Source organism: Centruroides vittatus, unplaced genomic scaffold, assembly GCF_030686945.1.
Source record: "Centruroides vittatus isolate TY-2023 unplaced genomic scaffold, ASM3068694v2 scaffold_944, whole genome shotgun sequence".
Classification (NCBI taxonomy): Eukaryota; Metazoa; Arthropoda; class Arachnida; order Scorpiones; family Buthidae; genus Centruroides; species Centruroides vittatus.
Genome location: NW_027122722.1, coordinates 2,206,528 through 2,233,574, shown reverse-complemented (window position 1 = coordinate 2,233,574; position 27,047 = coordinate 2,206,528). Strand labels below are relative to the sequence as shown.

General features: G+C 43.5%; 3 protein-coding genes across 5 annotated transcripts in view; 1 reads left to right on the top strand and 2 right to left on the bottom strand.

The window, feature by feature from the left end:
* The window catches only part of sicily (NADH dehydrogenase (ubiquinone) complex I, assembly factor 6 homolog sicily), a 35,247-nt gene extending 25,414 nt beyond the window's left edge, over positions 1-9,833 (bottom strand). The window contains exons 1-2 of the mRNA XM_067288905.1: positions 9,352-9,833; positions 5,126-5,206 (exon numbers count right to left, since the gene is read on the bottom strand). Coding sequence (XP_067145006.1) covers positions 5,126-5,173 — 48 coding nt within the window. The 5' untranslated portion in view covers positions 5,174-5,206; positions 9,352-9,833. The remainder of the gene's footprint in view (positions 1-5,125; positions 5,207-9,351) is intronic.
* Positions 9,340-26,736, top strand: LOC136990494 (uncharacterized; the record flags this gene model as incomplete). The annotated part of the gene is made up of 13 exons (XM_067288881.1): positions 9,340-9,581; positions 12,113-12,160; positions 21,219-21,362; positions 21,419-21,616; positions 22,290-22,465; positions 22,532-22,725; positions 22,793-22,949; positions 23,011-23,046; positions 23,112-23,276; positions 23,346-23,549; positions 25,270-25,383; positions 25,451-25,693; positions 25,761-26,736. Coding segments are annotated over 13 exons (2,700 nt in total), but the record flags the coding sequence as incomplete, so codon positions are not given.
* LOC136990492 (pyruvate dehydrogenase phosphatase regulatory subunit, mitochondrial) overlaps positions 26,684-27,047 on the bottom strand; it is a 39,838-nt gene continuing 39,474 nt past the window's right edge. For all 3 annotated transcript variants that reach the window (XM_067288877.1, XM_067288879.1, XM_067288878.1), the window contains exon 19: positions 26,684-26,935. In XM_067288877.1, the coding sequence (XP_067144978.1) occupies positions 26,744-26,935 (192 nt within the window). In that variant the 3' untranslated portion in view covers positions 26,684-26,743. The remainder of the gene's footprint in view (positions 26,936-27,047) is intronic.

Sequence of the window (27,047 nt, the reverse complement as noted above, 5' to 3'; positions counted from 1 at the left end):
TTGTATTTATTTTATAATTTTGTTTTTTTATACTGTTATATGGACAAAATGACATACATAGGCAACGGACATAATGATATAGGTATGTCATTTAGTCCATAAGAGCTCAGTCAAGGAACTTACCTCTTAATGTTTTATTAATTATAAAAAATGGCTTCCAAAAACAAATCTTTCATTATTATTTAAAAGAAACCATCTGTTTTATTTGAAAAAAAGGTTTATTTAATTTTTTTCAATGTGTTGAACTTGGTTTCTAAATTGCTTTTTTCCCTTTAGATAGCCAACTTTACAGGGGTCCCGTGATTCAGTTTCTCTGTATCATTCATCTGCTGCTACTAAAGAACATTCATCGTCCTCTACTCTTGCTGTGTCTATTAAGGAGATTTCTCCAGTCCCAAAAGGACGTTTTATAAGTGGTCAAGGAAAACGTAAGCCAAAGACTCGACAAACCTGTAGTTTTAACTTCTACTCCTAATATGAAGGCAATTAAATCAAAAAATGAGCCCAAAGCTCCGCCAGAGGAAAGGAGACGAAACGTTACTAAAACGTTACTTGAAGAAGACACTGAAGAAGAAAATTTTCCTGATAACTCTCAAGATGATGAAGAGGACTGTCCATGCATATATTGCAATGATCTTTTTTCCCGATCTAAGCCTGAAGAAGACTGGTTACGATGCTTGAGTTGTTTGCATTGGGCTCACGCTTCTTGTGCTGACGTTTCTAAAAGAACCAAGCATTTCATTTGTGAATTTTGTCAGTAATTTTATAGTTTTTACGTGTATGTCATTTTGTCCTTACGTAATGTGTCATTTTGTCCATCGCATATGGACAAAATGGATTTTGGCTGATCTCAATTAAACTAACAATATTTTTTTTCTATTATTTTTATATTATAAATGTATATTATATTTCATAGGTAAAGAGCCAAAAATGGTTGGTGTAGAATATGACAGTGCTGTGGTTTACCAATAAAGATTTATGAACCTAAAATAAAGCCATATGTCATTTTGTACGTATTTCCCCTATATCCCACTGCGGAGAAGGCCCTTTCTGCCTCTACGTTAGTTGGTTTCAGGGTCATCAAATAATCATAAATCGTTCCGTCACGTGATTCATTGACGTCACAACTGACCGTAAATTAGAATTATGCACTAGGACTAGGAGAGAAGTTACTTATTTTATTTCGTGTGAAGACACTTTATTTAGCAAGAGCGGAAAGTCAACTGGCAATTAGATCAGCAGAGGCAAAAGGGCAGACAGTGCAATGTAGAGAGGGGGTGTAACACGTGCCGCATTGAACGGCAATGTCACTCTCACTGCCAAGTGATAGTGCACGTAGCAAAGCAGCAACGCCGACAACGTAGACTTTTGCACCATTATTTAGAAAGTTAATTGAGTATTTGCAGATCCGCAGCGCTGGATCCAGCAGGCTGAAGAATGCACTGGATCCAGCTGGATTGCTGGATGAGGGATCCAGCAATTGCAATCCCTACTTATGACATGGCCAAGCCACTGTAATCTTCTGGCCTTACTCACCTGTGTGATCATAGGCTTGTCGTAAGTTGTCTGCAGTTCCTGGTTTGTTCTTCTCCTCCATATTGATTCTCCATTGACCATGATACCATCATCATCATAGTCTTCCACAGGTCCAAACATTTTCTTTAGTATTTTGTTTTCAAATCTCTGTAATTGTAGTTTCTCCTGCTTTTTCATTGGCCATGTTTCACATCCATACAAAATTGCAGGTCAAATCAGCAACTCATACACAGTTAGCTTTGTCCTTTTACTAAGGAGTCTGCTTTTTAGTATGTTTGTGAGTCCGAAGTAGATTTTGTTACTCTTTAGCAAGCAAGTCCCTACCTTCTTGATATAATTGTTTCTGTTTATGTTAGTCCCTAAGTACTTGAAGGATTCTGTAGTGCTGAATGTCATATTGTCTATGGTTAGACGTTCTTTGTGGAATTCTCCCTTTTTAAAAATAACCATGTATTTAGTCTTCTCTTCATTGATGATCAAACCCATGCAGCTGTTGATAATTTTGGCATTAATCTCGTCACCTCCCCTTGAGATACTCCAATTATGACAATGTCATCCGCATATGCTAGTAGTGACAGTTTGTCTCTTGAGTCATTTTCCATTTTATTGTCTATCTCCTGGGCCATTCTGACAACTTTTTCTAGAATGATGTTAAGGAGAAGAGGAGACAGGGCATCTCTCTGTTTCAGTCCTGTTTTTCTCTGAAAGCTGTCCTGGTTTTTACTGTACACCACACCTCATTCATGCAAATTTCTGCAATTCTGGAGAGTTTGTCTGGTATCTCAAACTCCTTCATGGCCTTCCACACTGATTGCCAGTGGATGCTGTCATACACCTTTTGAAAATCAATGAACAGCAGGTATGTATTGACATTGCATTCCAAATTCTTCTCGAGAACATGTCTTAACCCCTTCGTACCCGCAATCGAACTGAGTTCGATCAGCAAAAATTTGATCGGTTGTGGCTCTATTTTTTTGAAAACCAGTTTGATATTCTAGAATGTTAGAATGAAAAAAATGTTCTAGAATGTTCAATTTCAGTATATAAGTAGAGTAACCAGGGTGCAGTTTGTCATATATTTCATTGGAAATAGAATAATTGGCAATGTTTGACAATACGAAACTTTTGAAAGAACGCATTTGCATGCTATTGCTCCGTCACTTCAATACTGGCCACGATGCAACAAAAAACTCATAATCTCATCTGCAAGGCATTTGACAAGGATATAGTCAATGGGCAGACCCACTGCAATTCGTTCAAGAAATTCAAGGATGGTGATTTCTCGCTTTGAGATAAATTACCCCCATCCAGGCAGTAATTCCACCATTGATGATGATGATCTTCTGTAACTGAGATGATAATCCATGATTGACCACTAGAGAATTTGTACAAACAACTTTAGTGTTCCAAAATCAAAAAACTTCATAAAAAACTGACAAACTCCAACACCATCAAGACAACATACCAGCACACAGAGCAATGATCTTAGAAAAACTGGCCAGTCTGACCTGGAAGATTCTGGATGGCACTGACTACTATCTATTTCATACCCTGCAGAATCATTTTGTCAATATACAGTTCAATGACAATCAGGGCCAGCCTGAGAAATAGTGAAACCCAGTGCAAGGTTGTCGTATGGGACTTTTTAATTAAAAAAATAGCAGTTTCAAACAACAAAATAATATCTTAATGGTAAACATACCATCTGTTAAATAGATTAGCAAAAGTTAGTTAACTTAGCAAATAATGAAATGATCAATTTTTAAATTTTGCAAGAGTTGAATCATGTAGGATTGCAGAGCCTTGTGTGGTTGCACCATTTGCACCACCCACTGGCTGGCCCTGATGATAATACCTGATGCTCGAGACTTTTTCAAACAAGAATCCAAGTCATCCAAAGCTCATGGGATTGAAAATTTGCAGCAAAGGTGACATGATTTATTGATATTGATGTGATTACCTACAAGGCTAAACTGTAATCATTGTTGAGTTAACTGTCAATAAAGTTTTTCAAATTGTGTAAATTTCATCTTTATAACCTGATATATTACTTATATGCATGTATATTATATGTATGGATTTAAGTTTATATTTTTATATATTTTTTTCTTAACTGTGTGTACTGTATTCACCATTTTGTGTACTTTATATTTTAATTATAAGACTATATTTTGTATTTATTTATCATTGTTGTATTTTAATAACCAAGTTCAATAGGGAGAAAATTATTTTTTTGAGAATTTGTTCCACAAGGTTAAACTGTGAATCAAAACTTTTATATGGATGTTTTGAAGCACACGTGTGAAAATGTCAGAGGAAAAACACCAGATCTTTGGAAAGCTTAGAACTGGTTATTGCATCATGACAATGTCCCTCTCACATGGTTATCTCTATTCAACAGTTTCTCGCCAAAATTAAAATGGCCATAGTTCCCCACCTTCTTTGTTCACCAGACTCAGCACTGTGTGACTGTTTCTATTTCCACAGCTGAAAAAAAGTGCTGAAAAGACAGTAATTTGAGAACATTGATGACATTCAAACAGAATTACAGTAAGTGCTTAACATAAAAAGAAGAGTTGCAGGAATGTTTTGAAAACTGGGAGAAGTGCTGGAATCTATATGTATAGCTGTAGAACAGTGTTTCTCAAAGTGGGCGATAACGCCCCCTTGTGGGTGGTGAGTAAATCTAGGGGGCACTGGAGGCAGGGTACTGAATGGTGATCAAAGGCAAAAGTTGGGGTCACTGACAGCCGTTCTCTTTCCTCTGTTAAACTGATAAGAGGAAACATTGCGTTTAATGGTTTCCAGATGTTGAGAACAATGTACAGTAAGGGCACAAAGTGTGAGATTCATAGAAAAGTTTTCCTAAGAATATTTCCAATCCTTTCTCACACAAGAGAAAATGGGCTGGGGGCGTTGAATATAACTTTATGGAACAAAGGGGACGGTGGATCGAAAAAGTTTGGGAATCACTGCTGTAGAAGAAACTTATTTTGAAAATAACAATTCTCAATAAAGTATCATGTATGGTAAATCAGTCAGTTTTTAAAATTATTTTTAAAAATTATCTTTTGACCTAAAAAATTTAAATCTAAAAATAATTTGATTGTAAATCATTTAAATTAGAAAATAAATTTTAATTGATAAAAATTAAATTTGCTCTCTGTTTTATTTAATTTTGCAACATTCCATTTAAAAGAATTTGTAAGTAAAACCCAATTTTACTTTAATGCTAAATAAAAATTTAGAACAATGACCCCAGATTATCAGTCTGATAAGAAGTAACTGAAAATGAATGGGAGAGCATAGAACAGGTTATCAAAATTGGTGAAGGTATTATATTTAAAATCTCCAGATGTATCTAGTTTACAATGACGACACCACAATTGTATGTGCTCAATTCATTAATGATTTGTATGTTAAGAAAAAATTAAAATACTATCATGAAAAATCATTTCTAATTTAAAATATTTTTGTTTATTTAGAAACAAGATGATTACATTTTTTTTATTAGTATTTGAATAGATTGTGAACATCAAAACTTTAACATAACATTTAATAAGACGTCAGATTCGATCAAATTACTTACCTGATAAATTTTGTCCACAGTGTCTTTCCAAAACTGAATTCGCATCATTCCGATAGTCGAATTGGAAACGACATCTTTTATCTGAAAACACAATAAGTTAAACATGTACCTTAATAGCTAAACAAAGGGAAAAGTCTAAAAAATAAAACACGTGCCAATGCAGAATGAGTGAGCATTAAATCTCAGATAAAGTTAATTTGACCAAACGAACCGATGATCGAGAATGCACCAACCAAACCATTCGATAATTCCAAATTTATCAAAATTTCTTGAATGGATATGGAAAAGTATTAGCATATCCCCAATTTACAAGCATGCCTTGGTTTCTGAATACCTTACAATTTAGTTATAGATAAAACTATTCCCTTGTAATCTTGTAAACAGGGATGAGTTTTATCTGTTATTTTTGCATATATAAACATATTAGCTACACAGAATGTGGAAGGCACAAATATTGGCAAATTGAATATTGTGAAGCAGGAGATGAAAAGACTTAATTTCAATATCATTGGAATTAGTGAATTGCACTGGAAGGGCAACGGATACTTTTACTTGGATAATTTTACTGTATTCTACTCTGGCCATGACAAGATAAGGAGGAATGGAGTAGAATTCATTATGAACAAGAAAACCTCACAAACAGTAGAAAGCTTTAAGGCAATTAATGACAGCATAACCACCACCCAATTATGCAGCAAGCCAATAATCATCAAAATTGTGCAAAGTTTACGCACCTAAAGCAGAAGCCAGTTTTGTCAAGAAACTTGGCTCAGAGTAACAAGTACTTTCTACATGCAGCCTAAACAAAGACTCTACACTTGGACATCCCCTATTGTAATCAGATTGACTGCATTCTATGCAGCCACCATTGGAGGAGCTCAGTCATGGCAGCAAAAACCTTTCCACGTGCTGACTGTGGCTCTGATCATGAACTTGCAGCCAAAATCAAGACCAGATTCTGTGTTGCCCATAAAAATATCCAACAGAGAAAATTTGACACTTTCAAGATCCCTCTTTCATATACTCTCAAGGTGACAAACAGATTTGAGTTGCTTGAAACAACCTGAAGAACTTTGGAATGATATTCGATCCATAATAACTGAAACCGCTCACAAGAATGTCAAACTGAAGATCCCAGAAAACTTCATAATTGGTTGTCGAAACAAACTATTGGCTGTATTCAGCAAACTCAACAGTTCCGGAGCAGTCAAGTATTTTTCTGTCAAACACCCTCTAAGTAGCACTGTTTCAGAACATGTTTGATGTTTTGCCACCACATTTAGTAGTGTCTTTCGTTTACACTACCTATCACTAGCTGCAACTGACTAATGACAGCTGCTTCCCATTTGAACACATTCATCACTCATCATTCAGCAGACATAACTATTTAACAGCTACCAATTGAAACATCTTTGCTCAGTCTAAGGTAGCAATACAGGATAAAAAAAACTGCGAAGAAAGCTTGCCAAAAGGGTGGCAAGCGATTGAACAGATAACAACAATGTCAAATAGGGATGTGTTTTATCTGTTACTTTTGTGATCAAAATTTGAATCCAGATTCATATTTCGCACCCATTTCCCAAGGTCTGGAAAATTCCACACCTTGCAGAAATTTTGTGATGCATTTCCCCAGAGTCTCCCAATTAAGTCAAAAGCGGTAAGAGACATCTGTTTTCTATCAACCGACAATTTGAAATGAATTAAAAGAAAGCAGTGTCAATAGAGTTATGACAATAGGAAATGAGAGAAAGAAATGTGCAAGTTATTACACATTTCTCTATCTAACAGTCAGAAAACAAAACGGTAAGTCGGCTAGAAGAAAAGTAAAACGCAAGTGGAATGAAACCATATTCACAGATACGAGAGTTTGTAACAAAGAGATGTTCACTAAACTGTCCAACATTGGTAAAGAGGCCATCTGTAAATCAAGTCCACACCAAAGGAACGGAGGGGTTGAGACATGTGGGACAAGGAGAACCAGAGATGGTCAAGCTTTGCCAGACATTCATTTATTTCATTAAATTTTATATAGTTTCTGCATTTTATTATATTTATTTCAAAATTTCTTCTATGTTTTGTTTCTACTTACGGTATCTATCATTTGTAAAACGATAAAGATTTTAAGGGGGGTCAAGTTTCGTCAGACGTCTGAAAAGAAGGGTTACCCATTTTCTCGAACGAATTTGGTTTGTGTCTGAAACATCATCGAAATTCAGCAGGCATACGCAAAGAAATTAGTAGCAAGGTTGCAGCCGAAGTTTTTGTCTCTAAAACATGACACTTGAACGTCACTTACAAGATACTGGCGTTCGACATTAACGTTTTAGAGACAAAAACTTTGGCCACAACCTTGCTAGTACTTTACGGCTCTCGTTAATAATTCATTTATTAGAATAGTTTGTTCTGGTAAATATTGACTAGCACTCTTATAAAGAACTTTCATGTAGGGAGTACTTGTAAATGGGGATAGCCCCCATAAAATAAGCACGACAGTCAGCACAATGGCAAGTGTCAAAGATTCGTTTAACAAAGTCCTGCCTCTTTTGAGTGCCCTTAAATGAAAATGACATCATCATTATTCTCTTTCATTAGACATTTCGACCACTTCATTTACAACAAAATGGCAGTTTCTAACATCAAAGTGATGAATGTTGCTAGCCTAGTCTCATCAGAAATATTTTTCTTAGAGCCGCCGCAAACTACAGGAAGCGAGAGCTAGCGTACTCTCGGTCGCACTCCTAAGCCCCACCTTTTTTCCCATGATGCTATGAGCCATTTTTGCTAGGTGAGCTACTCGAGCACGAAGCAGCCGCAAACTACACAACGTTTGCTCGCGTAACTAGTCCACATGACGTGGAATCCAGATGTGGATTGGCTATAGAACAAAGATTTTATTATAACCTATACTTGTCAGTTTTCGTTCCAAACTTTGAAACAGCATGGGAAAAATATGCCTATTAGTTAAGCCTAACCAGGCTTAAGCCTATTTATAAATAACTATTTTAATATACAACGTTTATACCATTTTCTTTTCAATACTGAATGTATTAATCATGTAATTTACGTACATCGATAAAATTCTATTATTTCTTTTTCGACGTGTGGCATGTTTATGTAGTCATCCATTTTCCGCTGCTCTCTCTTGCTAGCGTAATGCTCTCGTTGTTGAATTCTGTGAACAGCGAGAGTACTCTCGTATCGCTGCTCTAGCAAAGGAAAAACCACGTGAGCAAGAAGATAAGGGCGGAGCCTATGACGTTATCGGTTATGCTAGAGCACGTTTGCTAGCATTTTGCTCTCGCAAAGTGCTAGTTTGCGGCAGCTCTTAGATTGCTTCGGGTAGAAGCAACCTAAAAAAAATATTTCTGATATAGTTATTTGTATCATTTCACTTTTTAATCCATAATTTAAACACTCGAGTCAATTTAGAACTTCACAACGTAAACTAACTTGGTGAATTTCATTACTTTCATTTGAAACTTCATCAAGATGTGCACAGAGTGAAATTTGTACTTGATGACAGAGTTGTTAATAAGGCTAATATCTTCATTAATAGTGTATAATTAATTGTGTACACCTCTACCGGAAACTGGTTTAACTCGTTCGACTTTATGAACGTACCCGTAAGATAGCGAGGTTTTACCTCTTTAATGAGAATCCAGTTTACCAGAAACGAGGTTACGGAGACTTTTATTTCCTTTTTGACTCTATCCGACCCCGGGCGTTAAAGACGGACTTCTTTAAACGGAATCGGGAGGTCTACCGACAGACGCGCCACTTTAGGAGAGGTTTCCTTTCAAAGCACTTTTAAAGTACAGCGTACTTTTAAAGCAAAGCCGCGCCGTCATTACTCGGTCGGCGTTTGGCTTAAATCGGCCCGATAACACCCAGGACTTTAACGTCTTCGTCACTCGTCCTCCGATCTCGACGGTAACAACTGAACGGAACGCGGCAACCGCGCGTGGCTCCCGCCGGCGCTTAGAGCGACGGACGGCGACGCCCGGGTTAACGCCACCCCGATGGGTTTCGGTCGACGGAGCACGCGGGAAAGGAAGAACTCACCTGAGCCAGTTCGGCGTTGAAGGCCCTGACCGCCAAGGCCGCCTCTCGCGCCTTCCGAGGCAACAGCAAGCAGCACAGGAAGTTCTCGTAGTCGTGTCTCCTGCAACGTCTGCCGAGGTGAGCAACAGACAAGGTGCGTGGGCATAAAGTAAGAAAGGAAATACCTGACCGTCTCCAGACAGTATCGGGACGGACTCGCGGAACGGGAAACTCTTCGTCGACAGACCAAAATCATTTCTCTGCCGACGGTCCGACGAAGGACGGGGGCCGCCATCTTTCTTTCACAGCGCACCCTGGCGACAGAAACCGGAAGCCTCCGGCGGAGCGAAACGACCCAGCGCGTCCGACGGAAAGAAAACGTTGGCCGGGAGTCGAAAGTCGTCCCGGACCAAAGGTGAGAACGGGTCCCGTCTTTCCGACGGGGGCGGAAGGTGGATCAGCCGCCTCCTTTCCCCACGCGTCGCCGGCTGCCGTTTCTACGTGCGCAACAGGCGATAAAGTTTGGTGGGCGGGAGATTGTGCGGTAGAGAAATTTTTCGGGTCCGAATTAAAGGGCCGGGGCGAAGAGCCTTTCGCCTCTTGCGAACGAAAACAAAGGGAGCGCGGTAAGAACAAAGGACTCTGCGGCCGCGGCCACCGGAGACGAGGTCGTTCGGCTGCCGATAATCGGGAAGAGATGGAAATTTTCTTTTCCGTGACATTTTCCGCCGGATTCCCTGCACGTTTTTTGACGAATGGGGGCGAAAGGGTCACGAGAAAGGGAAAGCGCCGAGGTTCCGTCGGGCGTCGGCCGCGCGTCGCGGTCGGTCGGCGCGTCGACCGGAGAGCGGAGGGAGAACGTCCGCGGCCAAATTCGCGGGCCGGTCCCGGGAGAGAGGGAACGACGCCAAGCGCCTTCCGAAATTTTGGCGGCGAGCGGGAGAGAAAAACGTCGGCCCCGTTTTGAAAATTCGGGGAGGGCGGCGGCGGCCGGTGCTGTTTGGGGAGAAAAAAGCGGAGGTAAAACGCCGCCGCGACAAAGTTTACCTTAACGCCGGGTCTGGCGCTCTCTTTTTGACGTTTTCGTCGATAAGGACGGTCCGGTCGTCTAGGGAACGAGGGCCCTAAGCGTGTTCTGGGTTGGGGACAAAAAATCGCCGGAAGTAAACGGCGGGTGCTAGCGATTTTGGACAGCGTGCCGGTGGAAAGAGAGAAAGACGGAGGCATTTATTCCGCTTAACGGGTTTTGCCGTTCGACGGAAATAAAATAACGAATTGTATTTGTAATTTACCGAGAGAAATAATCGTCGTAATTTCTTTCGTAGGCATTCTGGCGCCACTTTTACCGTATTTCGGTCGGGCGCGGTGGCCTTGGACGAAAGCGGCCGTCCTTCGCTCCTGCCGACTGTTAGCACCGTTCCGTCCGACCGGTTTCCGCCCGAGCCGGACAGATTCTCCCACCGCGGCCGCGAACTTATAGCGATTTTGCTTTGGCTTCCTCGGGCGAGAAGGCAGCCGCCGTCCGAATGCGACAAGGCGCGACGGCGATTAGCGAAGAAACGACCGAAGGAAAGTGGGTCGAGGGCCACCTCTCTCCACTGGTCGACCTTTCTTTTTCCTTCTCGTCGCCGGGCAAATTCGGGTTTTCCTCCCGTTTCCCGCGGTAATTCAACAGGCGGCGACCTGTCGGCCCGCCTCCGCCGGCGGCAGCGGCGTAAAGCCATCCGCAGCTTCTGGACGGCATGGGAGGAGGCCGGCCTTATTTAAAATAATAACCATTCCCGGCGCGGCACCGCGTCGTTTGCCCCGATCCGAGCCAAGACCTTCCGGTAATTAAAACGGCGCTGGAAGAGCGGAAGCCCCGACGGGCTTCCTTCGTTTTCCCCGCGGTTCCTCCTTTTGGACCTCCGAGAACGAGAACTCGGCCGTCAGCCATCCGAAGAAGGAAAAATACGAAAATGTCGCCCGGTCTTCCTGGACGGAAAGACTTTATTTCCGTTGGAAATGATTCTTTTCTTTCGTCCGCGCCACCCTGCACGACTTTTCCTTCGTTTAGAAAGAAAGACGACGAACGACGCACGGGAAAAGTCGGCAGAATCTCTTCGAATTTTGTCTGGTGCCGAGGAAATAGTTTATAACGGACGACGGGAAGACCGGCTCGGGCGTCCGACCTTCCCGGAGTTTTCGGCCAAAGTCGGACGGGAGCCCGCGCCTTTCCTAATCGGCGGGAATGTCGCTAGAAGCCTGGCTTCTCCCTCCACGCCATAAGTTGGACGCGGCGTGGCGGAACCGCTAACGAAATTTCTAGACGTTGACTGTCGATTCTTATCGATGGTCGACAGTTAATGGGAGAAAAGAAACGGCCGGGTTTACTTCTTTAAACCGGACTCGTGGAAGGCTTTTCTTTGAGAACCGAGACGCCCTTTACCTTCGCCTCTTTCTTCCAGCTTCGATCCTCGTTCTCGGGGGAGGTTGGAAGTCCGAAAGCGCCCGGAACCAAAATCCGGAATTATTTTCTGGTGGGATTTAAAATGCCAACGTAACGAATATTTTGGCTGTTTTTGTTTTTTTTTCTTGTTTTTTTTACTTCGGGTCCGTCGCTTCCGGTGGGACAAACGGAAGATTTGCATCCGGTGTTAATTGGAAGTTTTACCGACGCGCATCGGCTGTAAAGGCGGACGCCGCGTCGAGAAGCCGTCGAAACGTCGACACTTCTCTGGTTTCCCCTACAAAAATACGTTTAAGAAAGGTGACGGGCGGAACCCGGCGTGGCCGCGACGGATCTGGCTCCCGTTAGAATCAGGCCCGAAAGAAGAGGTGGACTTAATCCGTCGGGGGACGGAGAAAGATTGAAATTCGGTTATCCGTCCATTCCGAGGGACGGAATTTTCGCCTTTACTTTTCCCAATAAAAATTTTCCGTTAATCTTGGATTTTTCCGTTGCAGACTGTTCCGGTCTCGCCGGACGGAAGTTCTCTTTCGATTTCGTGGCACGTAAGTATCCGTCTTTTCTCTGTGGCAAATGACCGTCGGCTGGAAAACTAGGAAGTTTCCTGCCGTAATTAGGAATAAATACTTCGTAATGTTAATCTCCGACCGACTTCGTTTTCGCCTTTCGTGATGGGAGCCAATTTTGCGGAATTTCGTTTTTTCGCCCGCCGGGAGATTTTTTCCCCTCCGAAAGGAAAATCGGGAAGGCCGACGCGCGCGCCGAATAAAAATTCTCGGTCCGTTTTTTTTCCGGTTCGGCGCCACCGGAAGAGTTTAAAGTGTACTTTCCCCGGTGGGTAATTGTCGGCAAAAATAAATAACGGACGTTTTCTTCCGTAAAATAATTCGTCGTATTTTTATTGGAGGTAGCGCCACCGGGCGCATTATTGTCCGTCGACCGTTGGAGAATGGGCGATAAGACTGCCCGTAAACTTTTTCCTCTCCAAGTTTGGCGGTAAAGTCGTAGAGAACGTTAAAATCTTTCCGATTGGATCATTTCTACTATTTTCCGTTCTTTAAAAATCGAACTCTTACTCCAGAAATCCTTTACCGTTCTTTCTAAGTTTAAGTGAAGCCGGAGGACCCGCATTTAACGATAATTAATTGGGAGAAATTAGGTTGTTTTCAAACGATAACCGTAACGAGTAAACCGCCGAACCGAAATATATTGTCGCTCTTGACCGACTTTTTCGGAAAATTTAATCGATTTTCAAAATGGAGGACGGCGGGGACAGATCCGAGAGAGAGCCACGGGAGCTTCGGCCCTTCCCATCCGTACAAAAAAAAAGAAAAATTAAAATTTAACACGTGACATTTAACTATTAAGTGAAATAGTGCAGGTTTGTTTTATCCCTTTCTGATTTAGCTTTAATTTAATATGTAAAAAATAAAATGTTAAACCTGAGTGTTCTGCGCTGGTCGTAGGTATCTGTATTTACGTAATTGTGGCCGAAGAGGGTCTAGGGGAGACCGAAATGCATACCACAAATAAAATTAGTCTCTTTTCTTGACGTCATCTCCATTTTTTAGTTCTGTTACGGTTCGATAAGCCCGGTTCATCTCCACCGATTGGTTATCCAGATAATTAATTGTTTAATTTAAAAATGGAAAGTTATTTGCTTGAACTTGAAAACATTTACTGTGGCAAAACACGGTTTTGTCGGATCGTCCGGCACCCGTTAACAAAACGTCCTTGGAGTTATTAGAATGTTTTAAATTTGGAGTCGGTCCCCTTCGGATTCTTCGGGATTGCCATCCGAATCGAGCATTGGAAACGAGACGATAAAATTCGAACGTAAATATATATATATTTTTTTTTTTTCTTTCGGCTGTCAAATCCGATTTAAACAAATACGGAAAGAAGTTTAGACAAATTACGGACCTAATAGTGAAAGATATCGTACCGGACGTTTAAACATTGGCCTTTGCGCTCTCCGTAACGTAAGTGACGTTTTCGGTCGTTCCCGGCCAAGCAATCCTTTGAACTTTTGGTTTTGGTAGGTCGAACGGCTTCGGGTTCCTTAAGCGTGACTTTTCTAGAATTCGTTTCTCGCCTCGAATCTTCCCGCAATCCCCAATACCCGCGTTTTGTTTGGCCACCGGTCGTTTCGACTTTTTACAATTGATATGCGATAAATCGTCCGCCGACGAAAATAGTAATTTCCGTCTTGATGTTGGCTCTCCACGCGCGATTTGATCGCTTTCGAGTACTTTGGTGGGACAACGTATATTTTCGCCCGGCGATTCTGTGGCAGCCAATCGGCAAGCGGATCCCCTAATTCCAAGTGTAGGTGACGTGACATTTTTACCTGTCATTCTTAACACTGCGTACGGCGTGGTGCGGAAATTTCGAAAAACTGCAAAAACTCAAAAATAGCAAATATTAATTTTAAAAAATTAAGACAAAACTAAATGAGGCCCACCAGTGGCCAAACGGTCTTCGTTAGGTCACTGGGAGTTTGGTCGTGGGTTCGCGCCTCGCTCGGACGGGCTAGCCATGTAGAGTTTTCCGGGTTTTCTCCACGTATGTAACGCCTAAATAGGGGCCAGTTTGCCTTAAAAAGACCTCCCGGAAGGCTTTCCCCCTAGACAGATCGCCCAAGTGTTGCGTTGCCATAACTAAACAAACAAACAAAACTAAATTGAAAAATATAAAACTTTAAGTCGAAAGTTTTGCCGTCGCATAATTCGTTGCAAATCGCCTTTCATTTGGTGCAAAGTGTGTAGGCACATAGGGCAGCGATTGCGTCGCTCTGCGAATCGACGGCGACACGACGTTTAGAAGAGTTTCGACGTGGTTGGCAGGCGTACTTCGGCATTACGGAGAAACCGTAAATGCCGTCCGGCTACTTTTTTTTTCATTATTTACGATGAAGTAAATAATGAATAAGGAACGCGCTTCTCCCGGTGCCGGCGGGGAGAAGCGCGCTCCTTATTTTGAGGAAAGTTCCAGGGTTCGAAGCCAACGGAATATTAAGTTTTGCAGCTTTATTTCATTTCTCTTTAATTTGACACGTGTTTTATATTATTACTTCTGGAAATAAACGAAACGCTTATCGGCAGGAAGTGGAAAGTGCGTCGAGTGGCTGGCTTCCGTCCACCGAATACGTGATCGGTCGAACGGTTTTACTTACGAATCGGACTTCGGCGACCATAACGGCTGCGCGGAAAGGGAGGTAGTTTTAGGAAACAGCGGGAAGACGAGTTTCGTCCAAAGAAACATTGTCTTTCGAAATCAATTATTTAAATATAAACAAGGAAAAAGCCAGTCGTTTATTATTTGCCGATGGGCGAGGGGCCGAATCCGTCGGCCACAAAACCGCCGCTCCCGAAGTCGGGCCAAATAACCGAAACTTCGGATCTGCTGCCATCCTATTTAACGTTTGACTCCCTCCGCATATCTTAGGCTAACCAGGAGTAACGGACTAAACTCGGCCACGTAATCACCGACAAATTACAATTTTAATGTCTTCCCCCGAAGTAAAGACATCGCCATTCCGGGGGTTGTTAATGCTATTTCGTGCTCTTCATACGGCTGCGTGTCATTTACGATGCACTCGGAAACGATAAAATTCGTTACCGCATCCCATAAGAAACTGGTGTAATCGAGTTGAAAAGCAAACATCGGAATAAAGAAAACTTGAAAGTTGTGATCGAACTTTAGAGCACCTTTCGGTAGAATTGGTGAAGGAATTTCCAGGCACAAAGTAAAGCTCGAAGCTATTTTCTGTGACGATGCTTATTTTTCCCATTTATTATCGCAGTGATGTTGCTTCGTCCAAAACTTCCAGTAGTTGTAGTCTGCGTAATGTGCACTTTATTCACGTCGAGTCTTACAGACACATCTGTTTCCGGTATTTTTATGACACAACTTTCTAAATACACAACTTCCCTGTATTTAGATGTTCGTGCCGAGCTTCACTTTTTCGACCTGGTTTCAACAGTTCTTTTTTTTTTTTTTTTTTTGTAACTCTTTCCGCCCAGTGGGCACTAAGAGGGCCTCTTACAGCAAGCCCATTATGGGTTCGGCCAGGCCCACAATGGGGCGGCCGGGTGGTGAGGGACGGGGACCGACATATCCGAACGGACCACCCCCCGAAAAATTCCTGGGGATTTTTCGACCCGTCCGGATTCGATCCCGGGTCCCCCAGGGCGGCAGGCTGCTAACCTTGACCGCTCGGCCATCCGGCCGCTGGTTTCAACAGTTCTTTTTAATGGGACTTGAAATATTTTTCAGTCATCAATAACTTCATTTACAAATATAAATGAGAATGCTTGTTTGTTCGCTGTAGACTCCTAGGCCGTTCTACCAATTGCTACGAAACTCGGCAGTTATGTTCACATGCTTCTTAGATATGCCGTACATCCCACCCCCAAAATTTCTATTGGATTTCCGTAAATCAATTAATTTCTATCTACGTACGATTTGCTGATTTACAGGTAGCGCCATTTATTGGCAAAGTATTTAACAAAATAATAAACTAAATATAATTCTTACAAAAAGATATATAATTTTTAAAATATTTATATTACATTCACATAATTACTGAGACGATGATATAGCCCGAAATAGACATGCTGTATCAATATTGAAACAGCACTTCTTTGCGTGAAATCGAAAGTGTTACGCTGTGAAAAGTCTAAGTATTTAATTTTCCATATCTAAGAACTCTGGTTTTTTTCATTTCTTAATTCTAATAAGCGCCCTCCATCGAACTCCGATTATTTTATTGCGTCGTGCCCCTTTACATCACACTTTTCCCGTTAGCAATAGAGTCGTGTCGGTCATATAACTCCGTTTGGGGGAAAATTTCGAATCGAAGTAACGTGATTTCCGTTCCAAACCAGAAATTTGTTATCATAAAATATATAGTTAATCTGGGCCTCCTGGCTTTTCACATCCAGTCTCGACTTTCATCTACCTCACTCCTTTCTCGAGATTAAGGAAGGACAGACAAGCAAGACAGGCAAACGGACCACAGTCGGAATTTATAGGTCTACAATTTTTTTCAAAATACATCCCAATAATAATTCTATAAACACGATATTTACGAGAACATACTTCCCACATAGTTTATACAGTCTGTTGCCAAAATTTAAGCACTTTATCATCACATAAAAGCAATTGTTCTAACATTTTTACAAGATTATTTTTTTATTTAAACAAGTTTTATATCGACGTTAAGGTTAGCAATTTCCATCACAATCTATCCAACACGGATCACTTTTCAAATATTAATAGTTGACCGGTATAAATTAATAGTGGTTAATCGTCCTCTCTTCCAGAAGGAGATCAACGACTACTTTTGGTGGAATTACTTCGACCCCCTTCTGTGGCAGTCCTTTCTTTCTATCGGACCAGCGTTATGGTGGCATTCGAATAGGAAAATTACATAATACGAGATTACCCCGACCAGCACGGAATATGTTTTAACTGATTTTCGAGGGTGCCGAGTTTAAGTATTTGGTCCGTTTTTCGCGAAATTTGATTGGTTGGCAAATCACCGTTTCATATTCGTCTGTGAAGTAGTAGACGGTAGTTTCTTAGAGTTAACATTAAATAAAATCTTAAAAAATTTAAGATGTCATTTTCGATTCCTGTCTACTTGACCAATGAAACTGTGCCATTTCGTACCATCCGAAGATAGAGATAAACATGACAATGGTAGGCTGAATTAACCAAACTCTTTATATGGTTTTCGTTTTAATGTTCGTTATATCATAGTATTTGATTTATATAACTTCAAAAGTTATCTTACGTAAGGGTTTATCACGCCGAGTGACCGACTAACACATTTTAAAAATTCTTTCAATTGTGTACAGTAGAGGAGTAAAGAATTTTAAAAATGTGTTAGATTGGTCACTCGGTGTGATAAACCATTACTTAAGATAACCTTTGTAAATATAAATCAAATACTATATAATGTATAATAGAAGGATAGAAGTACGAAATAATCTAATAATCTTAATCTTTGCTGTTGATATTTTTTGCCTGACAACGCCGGACTCATCTGCTAGTAACAGAATAGTTTTCGTGATAATGCTATATACATTGTCCGTAACATGCTATATACATTACATTAAAAGAGTAGAGAGGTTGTCTGTATGTGCGCAGACTTTACTTCTAAGAAATTAGAAGTGACGAAATTGAAATTAGAAGAAGTGATAGTAAGTAGGGAGGGAAAGAAAATAGGGAAAGATTGAATGGGCGTCTGCATCACAATTGTTGAACAAGTAAAAATACAATTACAAGACAAAATATGAGGTGATACAGTATAAAAACAAACAGGACAAGTTTGCGCGTGTTGGCTAGTGTGTACAGGAAAGGGGGGTATCAGACACAATGTTTTAACAATTACAAAGTACGCGATTTATGACCGCTTTATATTTATAATTTATACAAATACCAAGACTCGATATAAGAGTGGAAATTCTATGTACAGTATTTTAGGGTAATTTCGGGCCGGAACCATTTAGGACTCGGTACTACTAGTATCAGCTCCATACCGAGTGTCGAGATAGACCATGGGCGTTGGCAGAAAATTTCGCAGAGGAAAAGCTTAGAGACAGATAATTAGGCCTACATCAAAAAGTTTTTATTTATTTGTTTATATCTTCACGACTAGTTTTTATTTAATTATTTAATTTTTTTGGATTTTCTCACAAGTAGATTATAGAATACAAAAAGACAGACAAAGCGTCCCGTGGTGGAGGGCGTAAGGTTACGTATCTCGGTCACTTTTTACTGGATGAGAGGGAGAGACAAGTGTTCGTTTGACCTTTTCTGCAGAAGCCCACGACCGAGACAATTCCGGTGGGAACTGCTAACGCCTTCGTTCGTTTACGAATACGACTTTTCACAGAATTCTTTATCTGCATTCGAACTTACAGTAAACGAAAATGTTCCACGAGTTTTTAGGAATAATGAAATTATAAATTTTTAAAATACTCAAAACTATTTTTTATTAGCGTTCGTAATTATTTCTTTTTATTTGTATCTAGCAGATCATGTTTCGGCATTTCCCGGCCAAAAAGTAAGAAGGATAAATGTTAAAACAAAACCAAGAGAAGAGTGGGGATGTCCGGGTTTGGCGGTAGTCTATTTTCCTCAGGGTCCCAGAGAATAAGTACGAAAAATTTGCTGCACATCGACAAATAGCTAAGAACGGAGAGAGGCAAACATTATATCATCTATATACAGTGGGTGATCGGTTAACAAACAAATCGGATAACGAACATTTTCGCGAAAGATTTTTATGTTCGCACAACGAACATCTCACAGAACATACAGAAAAAGAAGCGACATAAAATAGTGAATACTGATTGGTCTTCCCTTGTCTCCAGGTGACAATTCGAAACTTTTTGGAGCTCTGAGACGTCAACATCGACTATATACTGATCGATGTATATCATGTATATACTGATCGGACCTCCGAACTTTGAAACTCTCCCTTGTAATTCCAGCCTTTTATTTTTCTGACAGAAACAATTCTTTTATAGCATTCGCGAGACTGTCGGACGGATACTCGTTAAGTTTTGCGTCGGTTTTTATTTACGAAAGGCGAGAGTTTAACTGTCCCATCGGATATTCGTTAACGTTTTAATACCAAATTTCAAATTTCATCCTGGCCTTGCATTTAAATAATTTTTTGTGCGTTAGTTGATTTCTGTTCTCTGAATTTTTGTAAGTGTTTTTCTGAACTTATTGTTTAAAAAAGAAACTGATAATATTATGGAGCATAAAAAGAATGGAGTGTCACCGTAGAAACCAAGCAAGAGATAATAGCCAAGGTAGAGAGTGGGCAGAAGATGTCTGAATGTTGCTAGGCAGCAGAGCCGGATTTTCCTATAGGCTAACTAGGCTTCAGCCTAGGGCCTCAAGATCAAGAGGGGCCTACATTCAAATTTTTATTGTCTCTCATGTAATTTACAAACTTAAAAATGGGAGGTGAAAGGGCCTCATAAGTGGAATAGCCTAGGGCCTCTTTTCATCTAAATCCGGCCCTGCTAGGCAGTATGGCTTGAACAGGTCTACAGTAGGCACAATCTTAGCTATGAAAGATATATCAAGAAGTCTCAAGCAATTAAAGATCTTTTGAGAAAGTGGGAGGATGCCCGTTTTAATTAATAGCTCTGTAATTGGAGATCTCTACAATTACAATGCTATTAATTACTTCTGAAAAATCCTGAAGAAGAGAGAAAAGCAATCGACATTAGACAGATTCTTTAACCCCCACAAACGGAAAAAACATGACTAATAAAAATGCAAGACTGTGTATATATGTATTTTATTATTACATATATACTGTCTTACTATGTTTGTTTATATATTTTTTATTTTGGGGGGTCTCCAGAACGAATTAATCAAATTCCCATAAAAACCTAAGATAAATCGATAATCGGTTAACGAACAAAGTCTTGGAACGGATTATGTTCGTTAACCGATCACCCACTGTACTGTACAGTGATAGAAAAAAAGGAGTCTAATTTGATATCATTCCAATACTTTCCCTTCTTACTTATACATAACAGAGAGAAAGGTAAAATGGGGCATTATAAATATTCTATTTTTAAATCATTAGTCTGATATTAAAAGTAATGACAAAACCTAAAGTGGTGCACGTCAAAGCCCATTGACCAATAATATGTTAAAATTTAAAAAACGGGATATTATTTTATAATCACTTGATATTTAAAAAACAGTCTTTAAAAGGACCAGAAAAGAGCTATTCGGCATAGGCAGACACCTAGATTGTTCGCTAGCTCGGCGTGGCTATTCTCCCCCGTTGTAAATGTAGGCAAAAGCCACTATGGGGTAAGTCCAAAACCATCCAATGAATTTACCGAAAATTTCGCAACGTCCACGGTACTAGTGGTGGACACTAAATACTTTGAACTCGATCCAAATCGGTTCGTCGATCTCGGAGATATTAATTAACAGCAAAACTTGGCACTTTAATAACTATAGAGGGCCACGACGCTCTGCGATAATTTTACCGTACTTACGGTCCGTTCTTATATCGTCGGTAGCGGGTGGGCGAGAATCCAAAGGAGACTAACTCAAAAATTACAAATATTTCTGTAATTAATAAGGATCTATTTATTAACGCGCGTGCCACCATCGTATAACCCCCCTGGCGTACGCGGATATTTGCCACGGTACCGGTAAATGCTCTTAAAAGTAGCGTTTTGCAGTAGGAACAAATTTTTATTTCTTTTTGTCGTACCCTGACATGAAGGTTCCGAAGGTAATACCGACAAATACGTACAGTACAAAGTATTTAATTTTATCACCGAAGACTGGAAAGCCATCGTCGCCACTCCCACACTTTCTTTAACTAATCCAGTCGAAACTGGTTATTTTTCCGGCCGTTATATATAACAGAGGGAAAGTACGGCGACGGGTCAGAAAGTAACACCCAGAGATTTTACTTTGAAACGTCCAGAAATGCCAAAAAATTGGGGTTTTTCTCTGTACGTAGGCCTACGGATGTTAGTGCGTGTGGCTCGACCGATGGGGAGAAAAGCACCCGACTGACGTCTGCGTATTTTCTCTTTACAGCTTGCTCGTCCGGCGGCGGGCCGGCGAAATCTCCCAGAAAAGCAGACCGGTGCCGCCTATCGTCCACCGCCGGACCGATGACCGGACTTTGGACCCTGTCGTGGGTGGTGGGCGTGTGGGTGGCGGCCGCTCTTCCCGACGGAGGTGAGCCCCGACCCTTTCCCCCCGGCTCGTCCCGCTCTAACGTCCTTTCTCCGCAGATCTGTGTCGCCGGATGAACGGAAGGAAGTATTACGTGGAAGCCGGGGACAGCGGCGTGGTCACTCTCCGGAACCTACCGCCGGGGAGGGTCTCCCCCGCCGCTGCGGAGTGGAACTCGTCACCCGGCCGTCCTGTCATCTGACGCTTACCGTCCTGCACCTCAACGTGTTCCCCTGCGGCCCCGACGGTTCCTGCGGGTGAGTCTCCTGCCTTCTCTTCTTTCGCTGGGCTCGGGACCGGACGAATATTCGGCGCCTCGGCGGTCAATTTATTAACCGAGACTTTCGATTTCGCCAAAGTGCTTCACGCTTTGGCGGGATCGAAAGTGCGAGAATTTTATTTATTTTTACGAAATTTACCATAGCAAAATACGAACGGAAGATGGCGAAACTTAGAAATAAGTCCCGGAAGTGTGGAAAGGCCAGTCGATAAAAGTAATAGAAAACCGCGCCGTTTTCGGCAGACGTAATCGTGGAAATTAAAAGTTAAATAGACTGGGACTCGAGTCCCGTATAAATTTCGACCGGGACAGAGTTAGCTCGTAAACTGTAAATTTAAATATTCCGTAATAAGTTTCGAAAGCTGCCCATTTAACAGCCGCGTACTTACCTATGGACATGTCGAACAATCGCTATTATAAACAAATCGGCTAGAACATCGGGGCAGATGGACCCAGGTCGAGACTTGAGGCATTTTGGCAGTAATGTCCCCGGCCACCGACAAATTCCGTTTTCGGACAACATTTTCCTAGTAAACGCCCGATCTTTTTTATTCTTTCTTTCGGGAGGATGGTTTCGCCCGACTAAAGAACCAACGATATTTTAGTTAAGGCCACGGAGGAATCTCCCACGGGTCGGTGGTTTTTTGCAGGTGCGACTACCTGTGGATCAGAGAGCCGGCCTACTCGCGGTCCGGAAGGGAGTTCTGCGGATTCTTCTCGGACCCTGCCACCCGGATCTACAAGTCCGAGACCAAGACGGTGTCGGTGGACTTTCTGTACAGCCGCTCCTACTCGGACGCCTTCTCTCTGCGCTTCGTTGCCCGAGGTGAGTACTCCAGCCCTTCCCCGCCGCTCTCTTCTCGCCCGGTCTCAACTTTTCCGCCGCGGACAGAGAACCTGTATCGAGTGACTGGCAGTCATCTGGGCAGTCCTTCGGAAGCCGGCGGAATCCTGTCCTCGCCCTTCTTCCCCGCCTCCGTTCCCGGCGACTACGCGGCTGAGTTCGTCTTGACCAACCGACAATCCGACGGATTCGTCCAACTGCTCTTCGTCGACTTCCGACTCTCGTCTCGATCTCGCCTCGAGGTTTGTCTCTCCTCCTCCTCTTCTTCTTCCTCCCCTTTCCACTCCTCACTTCCTCCTTTCGCCACAGCTGTACGACACCAACGGCACCAGGATCGACCTGTACGATGGAAACGTCTTCCGTCCTCCGGCCGTCTCCTCTTCCGGACCCACGCTGGGGGTAAAGTTCCGGTGCGACGAAGAACGACCCTCTTCCGGATTCAAGGCCGAATATACCTTCGTTAACTGTAAGTGGTTCTTCCGGGGTGCGGGCCCGTCCGACCCATTTTCTAAACCTTCTTTTCGCAGATCCCGACAGGTACTGGTCCGACAAGCCGGTCACAGGTGAGTAGAAGAGCGGGGCGGGGGGCGGACCGGACCACCTTCCACCCACGTCTTTTTCTTTGCAGACTGCGGGGGACCGGTGGACGACTTCGGAGGAGCCCTAACCCTGGCCAACGCAGCCGAGGGAACGAGCCGACGCCCCTTCGACTGCGTCTGGTTGATCCGACCCCCGTCCGGCCACCGCGGCCACACCCGTCTGGCCGTCCGCCTGGCCCAGTTCCGGGACTTGGGTGAGTACTTGCTTCCGTCGCCCCTCTCCCCTTCTTTGGCCGGAGTTAACTGTGGGATGGGTGTTGCAGGAGCGGAGTCGTCTCTGGAGATCAGAAGAGGTCTGACGTCTGAATCTCCCCTGTTGGAGGCCGTCTCGAGTGGTCGACGACGCAAGAATTCTCGAGGTCGCGAGTACGTGGTTCCCTCCTCCATGGGATTCTACATTCGCTGGAAGGGCTCCTTGGGCAATGCCTCCTACCTGGCCATCACCTACGTCTCCTTCGCTTACGACGGTAAGGAACTTCCGTCGGGAGCCGGTTTCCTACCGATATAACGGCAATCGTATTCCGTACGGACGATAAAACGGCCACGCGTTTACCCGGCGATAATTTTCCTCAAAATACAAATTTCGAAACCTTTAAATCCGTCCGATGGACAACTCGCGGGAAAGGACGGATGATGGCCATTACGGGAATTTGGTCGAAACTTCTTTCTGTTTTCGAGGAAAGGAGGAAGAAAGTCGCGATGAGCCGTATTAAGTATTCCATCGTGACTGCGATTCCGCCACCCAAAACAATTCTGTGGCAAGTTCTGGCGCTGAGGGACGATTCTTGTCGTCTCTCTCGGGACGAACTCGTTCAGAATAACTTTTTTTTTTTTTTAATATACAGACAATATAACAGAACTCGACCCGGACTGCGCGCGACCCTCCCGTAACCTCAGAAAGGCTATTTCTTTGGGATAAACGCAACTAACTGCGCGCGCCGGGCATGGATCGGGCTTTTGAGGGAACGGGGACGAGCGAGGTGGGATTGGGAGAGGACGATAAAAACGATGGTCCCAGTAAGTAAAATTGGCCTTTATCGACCTAAGTATTTATAATAATAAAATTGCAAAACACAAAAAATTGCCCGACTCCACCCGGCTAATCCCCACCCCTTCCGAAGTTCGAGCAAGGCCAGGTACTGGCGGCTAGTGGCTTTCTTTGCATTTCCTAAATTGTCAGTTCGTTGGAGATAAAGTTCGTTCCCGATAACGGTCGGAAACGTCGAACGACGACATCATTGTTATAAACACTTAAAGCCTAAGAAAATAAAAGTAATATATTTAAACAAAAGATGGAGAATCGACGTTAAAAAATAATGTAAATATTCAAACACTGACAAAAAATGCGGGAACGGTTAAAAAACAAAATCGGTAGACGTCTCCCAAACCGTGGCACCTTTCTCGGATCTGTCTTTGGCGGCATCGTCTACGCGATAAGAGCCTTTTTTAAAAACTCTTTCCGCCCTGTGGGCACTAAGGCCTTTTTTGCAAGCCATTATGGGTTCGGCCAGGCCCACAATGGGGCGACCAGGTGGTGAGGGACGGGGCCCGACATATCTGGACGGACCACCCCCGAAAAATTCCTGGGGATTTTCCGACCCGTCGGGATTCGAACCCGGGTCCCCCAGAGCGGTAGGCTGCCACCTTGACCGCTCGGCCATCCGGCCTTATCCGAACCGTATATTTAGATCCGGCCATTTAATCGAACCGAGTTTGACGAAACCCTCACGATTATACGTAGATTCCTTTATCTTTCTTAACAATAGACGCCGAGCGGCTAAACCGGTAGCGGGTGGAGTTTTCTGGGTTTCCTTTACGTTCGTAACGTGTAAATAGGGGTCGGTTTCCCTTAGAGTCCTCCCCGGGAAGACATCCCGCGAGTCGCGATGCCGCATACAAATAAACCAATCTTTACGAATAAATTTTGCGATTTTCGTCCTTTATAAATTACGTCGCGCCGCTACCGGCGCAACTAAGCTTATAGTTTGGCCCATTAAACCGGCGTCCGAAAGGACGCTCTCTTACAACGGAAAGCGAATTTCCAGACCCAGGCCGAATTTCGGCGCAGCTCCTTTTATTTGTAATAAAGCGACGAAAGACTTAAGTTTTTTTAGGAATCGACGAATATTGCATTTCGACGAATTTCGTCACAATTGAAATTTTTTTTTTTTTTTTTTTTTTTTGCAGATTGTTACAAGAGGGGAGACTTCGAATGCGGAAACGGCAGATGCATTAAGCACACGCTGAGGTGCGACGGCTTCAATCACTGCGGAGACGGAACCGACGAAGCTACCTGCTTGGGTAATTACGGGAACGGGAGGGCGGGTGCGGGAAGGCCAAGGGTTAACGTAGTGTTCAATGTGCACAGGTAACGACGGGGCAGTGTTTAACGCCGAAGAAGCCGGACGATGGAGAACCATGACCCCCAACTACTACTTTCCCAAAGCAGGCCTTTCCAACGGCACCGGAACCAACGCGCCCATCCTGGTGGTGGGTCTGGCCGGATTAGCGGCGTTTATTTTGACAGCGGCGGTGGTACTGGTGAAACTGGGCAGAAGGCGACGAGACCACTCTGGCCCGGAAGTTTTACGCACCGTCGGCGGAGACCCGGGTGAGTTTTTAGGGAGAGAAAAGAATTTTCTATCAACCTAATACTAAAGAACGTTTCACGGTTGCAGACGGGGCGAATATCTCCGATAACGGAACGGGAGGCGCCTCCGACCCTCCCGGATACGACCCACCTCCTTCGTACGAAGAGGCGGTGAAGTTTTATCTGCACCCTCCGCCAGCTTACCACCCTCCGGCGGAAACGGACGACCGTCGTCTTTACGGAGCCCGGGCGGAGGGTTACGCAAATTCCGCTTTCGTCTTCGACGGTCCGGACAGGCGTGCAGACCTACCCGGAAGACGGAAAGCCTCCGTGGAGACTGATCCTCCTTCGATTCTTCCGATCTTCCGCGGCGCCCGACCGACGGAAGAGGAAAAGGGGCCCGATACCGAAAGAGACTCTGGCCCGGCGCCTCCCTCCTTCTCCTGTAACTATCCGGGAGCGTGTTCGTGTTTGCCCGGCCACTCCGGAGCGGTGGGCAAACTCGCCGGCCACCCGGGACGGTGCGATTGTCGGGCCAAGAGACGGAAGCTGCGCAGGTTGGCTTCCGTCCCTTTGGGCCGAAGTCTGGCCAATTTCAGACGATTAAGAAGGTTTCGGACGGAAAAAGACCCCCGGAAAGCTGCAGACGTTTCGGCTGTAGAAAATCGTCGGAGTGGGACGGGGTGCGGGCGCCGCGGAACCCAAAAGCGTTCCGACAGTTGCCGCGGTGTGCTTAGCGCCCAAGCCACACGGAAGGAGTTTAACCGGTGCCGGAATCCGTCTCCGGCGGAATTACCTACGAATTCCGTTTTGTCCAGCGAGGCGGACGACGGCCGGACCCGACGTCGGCGTCGCCACCCGACTTGAACCTTTCGCCCGGAGGGGAAGGAGGAAGATGGCTCCGTCCTTAAAGTATATTTATTTGGAGAATTATTCGACCGGAAAAAGTGGCGGTAGCGCCACGTCTTTTTCCGCCGTATTTTTGTAGCCGCCACACCAAAGAAGGCGCAATCCGTGTAAATATTTTTATTATTAAAATATTTTACAAATCTTTTACAAACGCACGGAGGATCATCTGGTTGCCATGTAACCCGCGTCGTCGCCGTAATCTATGAACGTCAGCTTGGGGGAGTGGACGTTAGCCGTGGCCGGATACCTGGTTCCTGCGATGTCGATCTCGAAAGTGTTTTTCGTCACGTAATCGCCGGTTACCGTTTCCGCAATTCCTTCGTCATTCACTTTGGTGACGAAACCCAGGCACACCTGAAACATTTACCCGTAGGTTTGATTTCCGTATTCAACGGTAAGGGGCCATCCGTAAACGACATCCACACTGAATGGGGAGGGTCTACAGAAACTGGGACGAGGGGGGAGG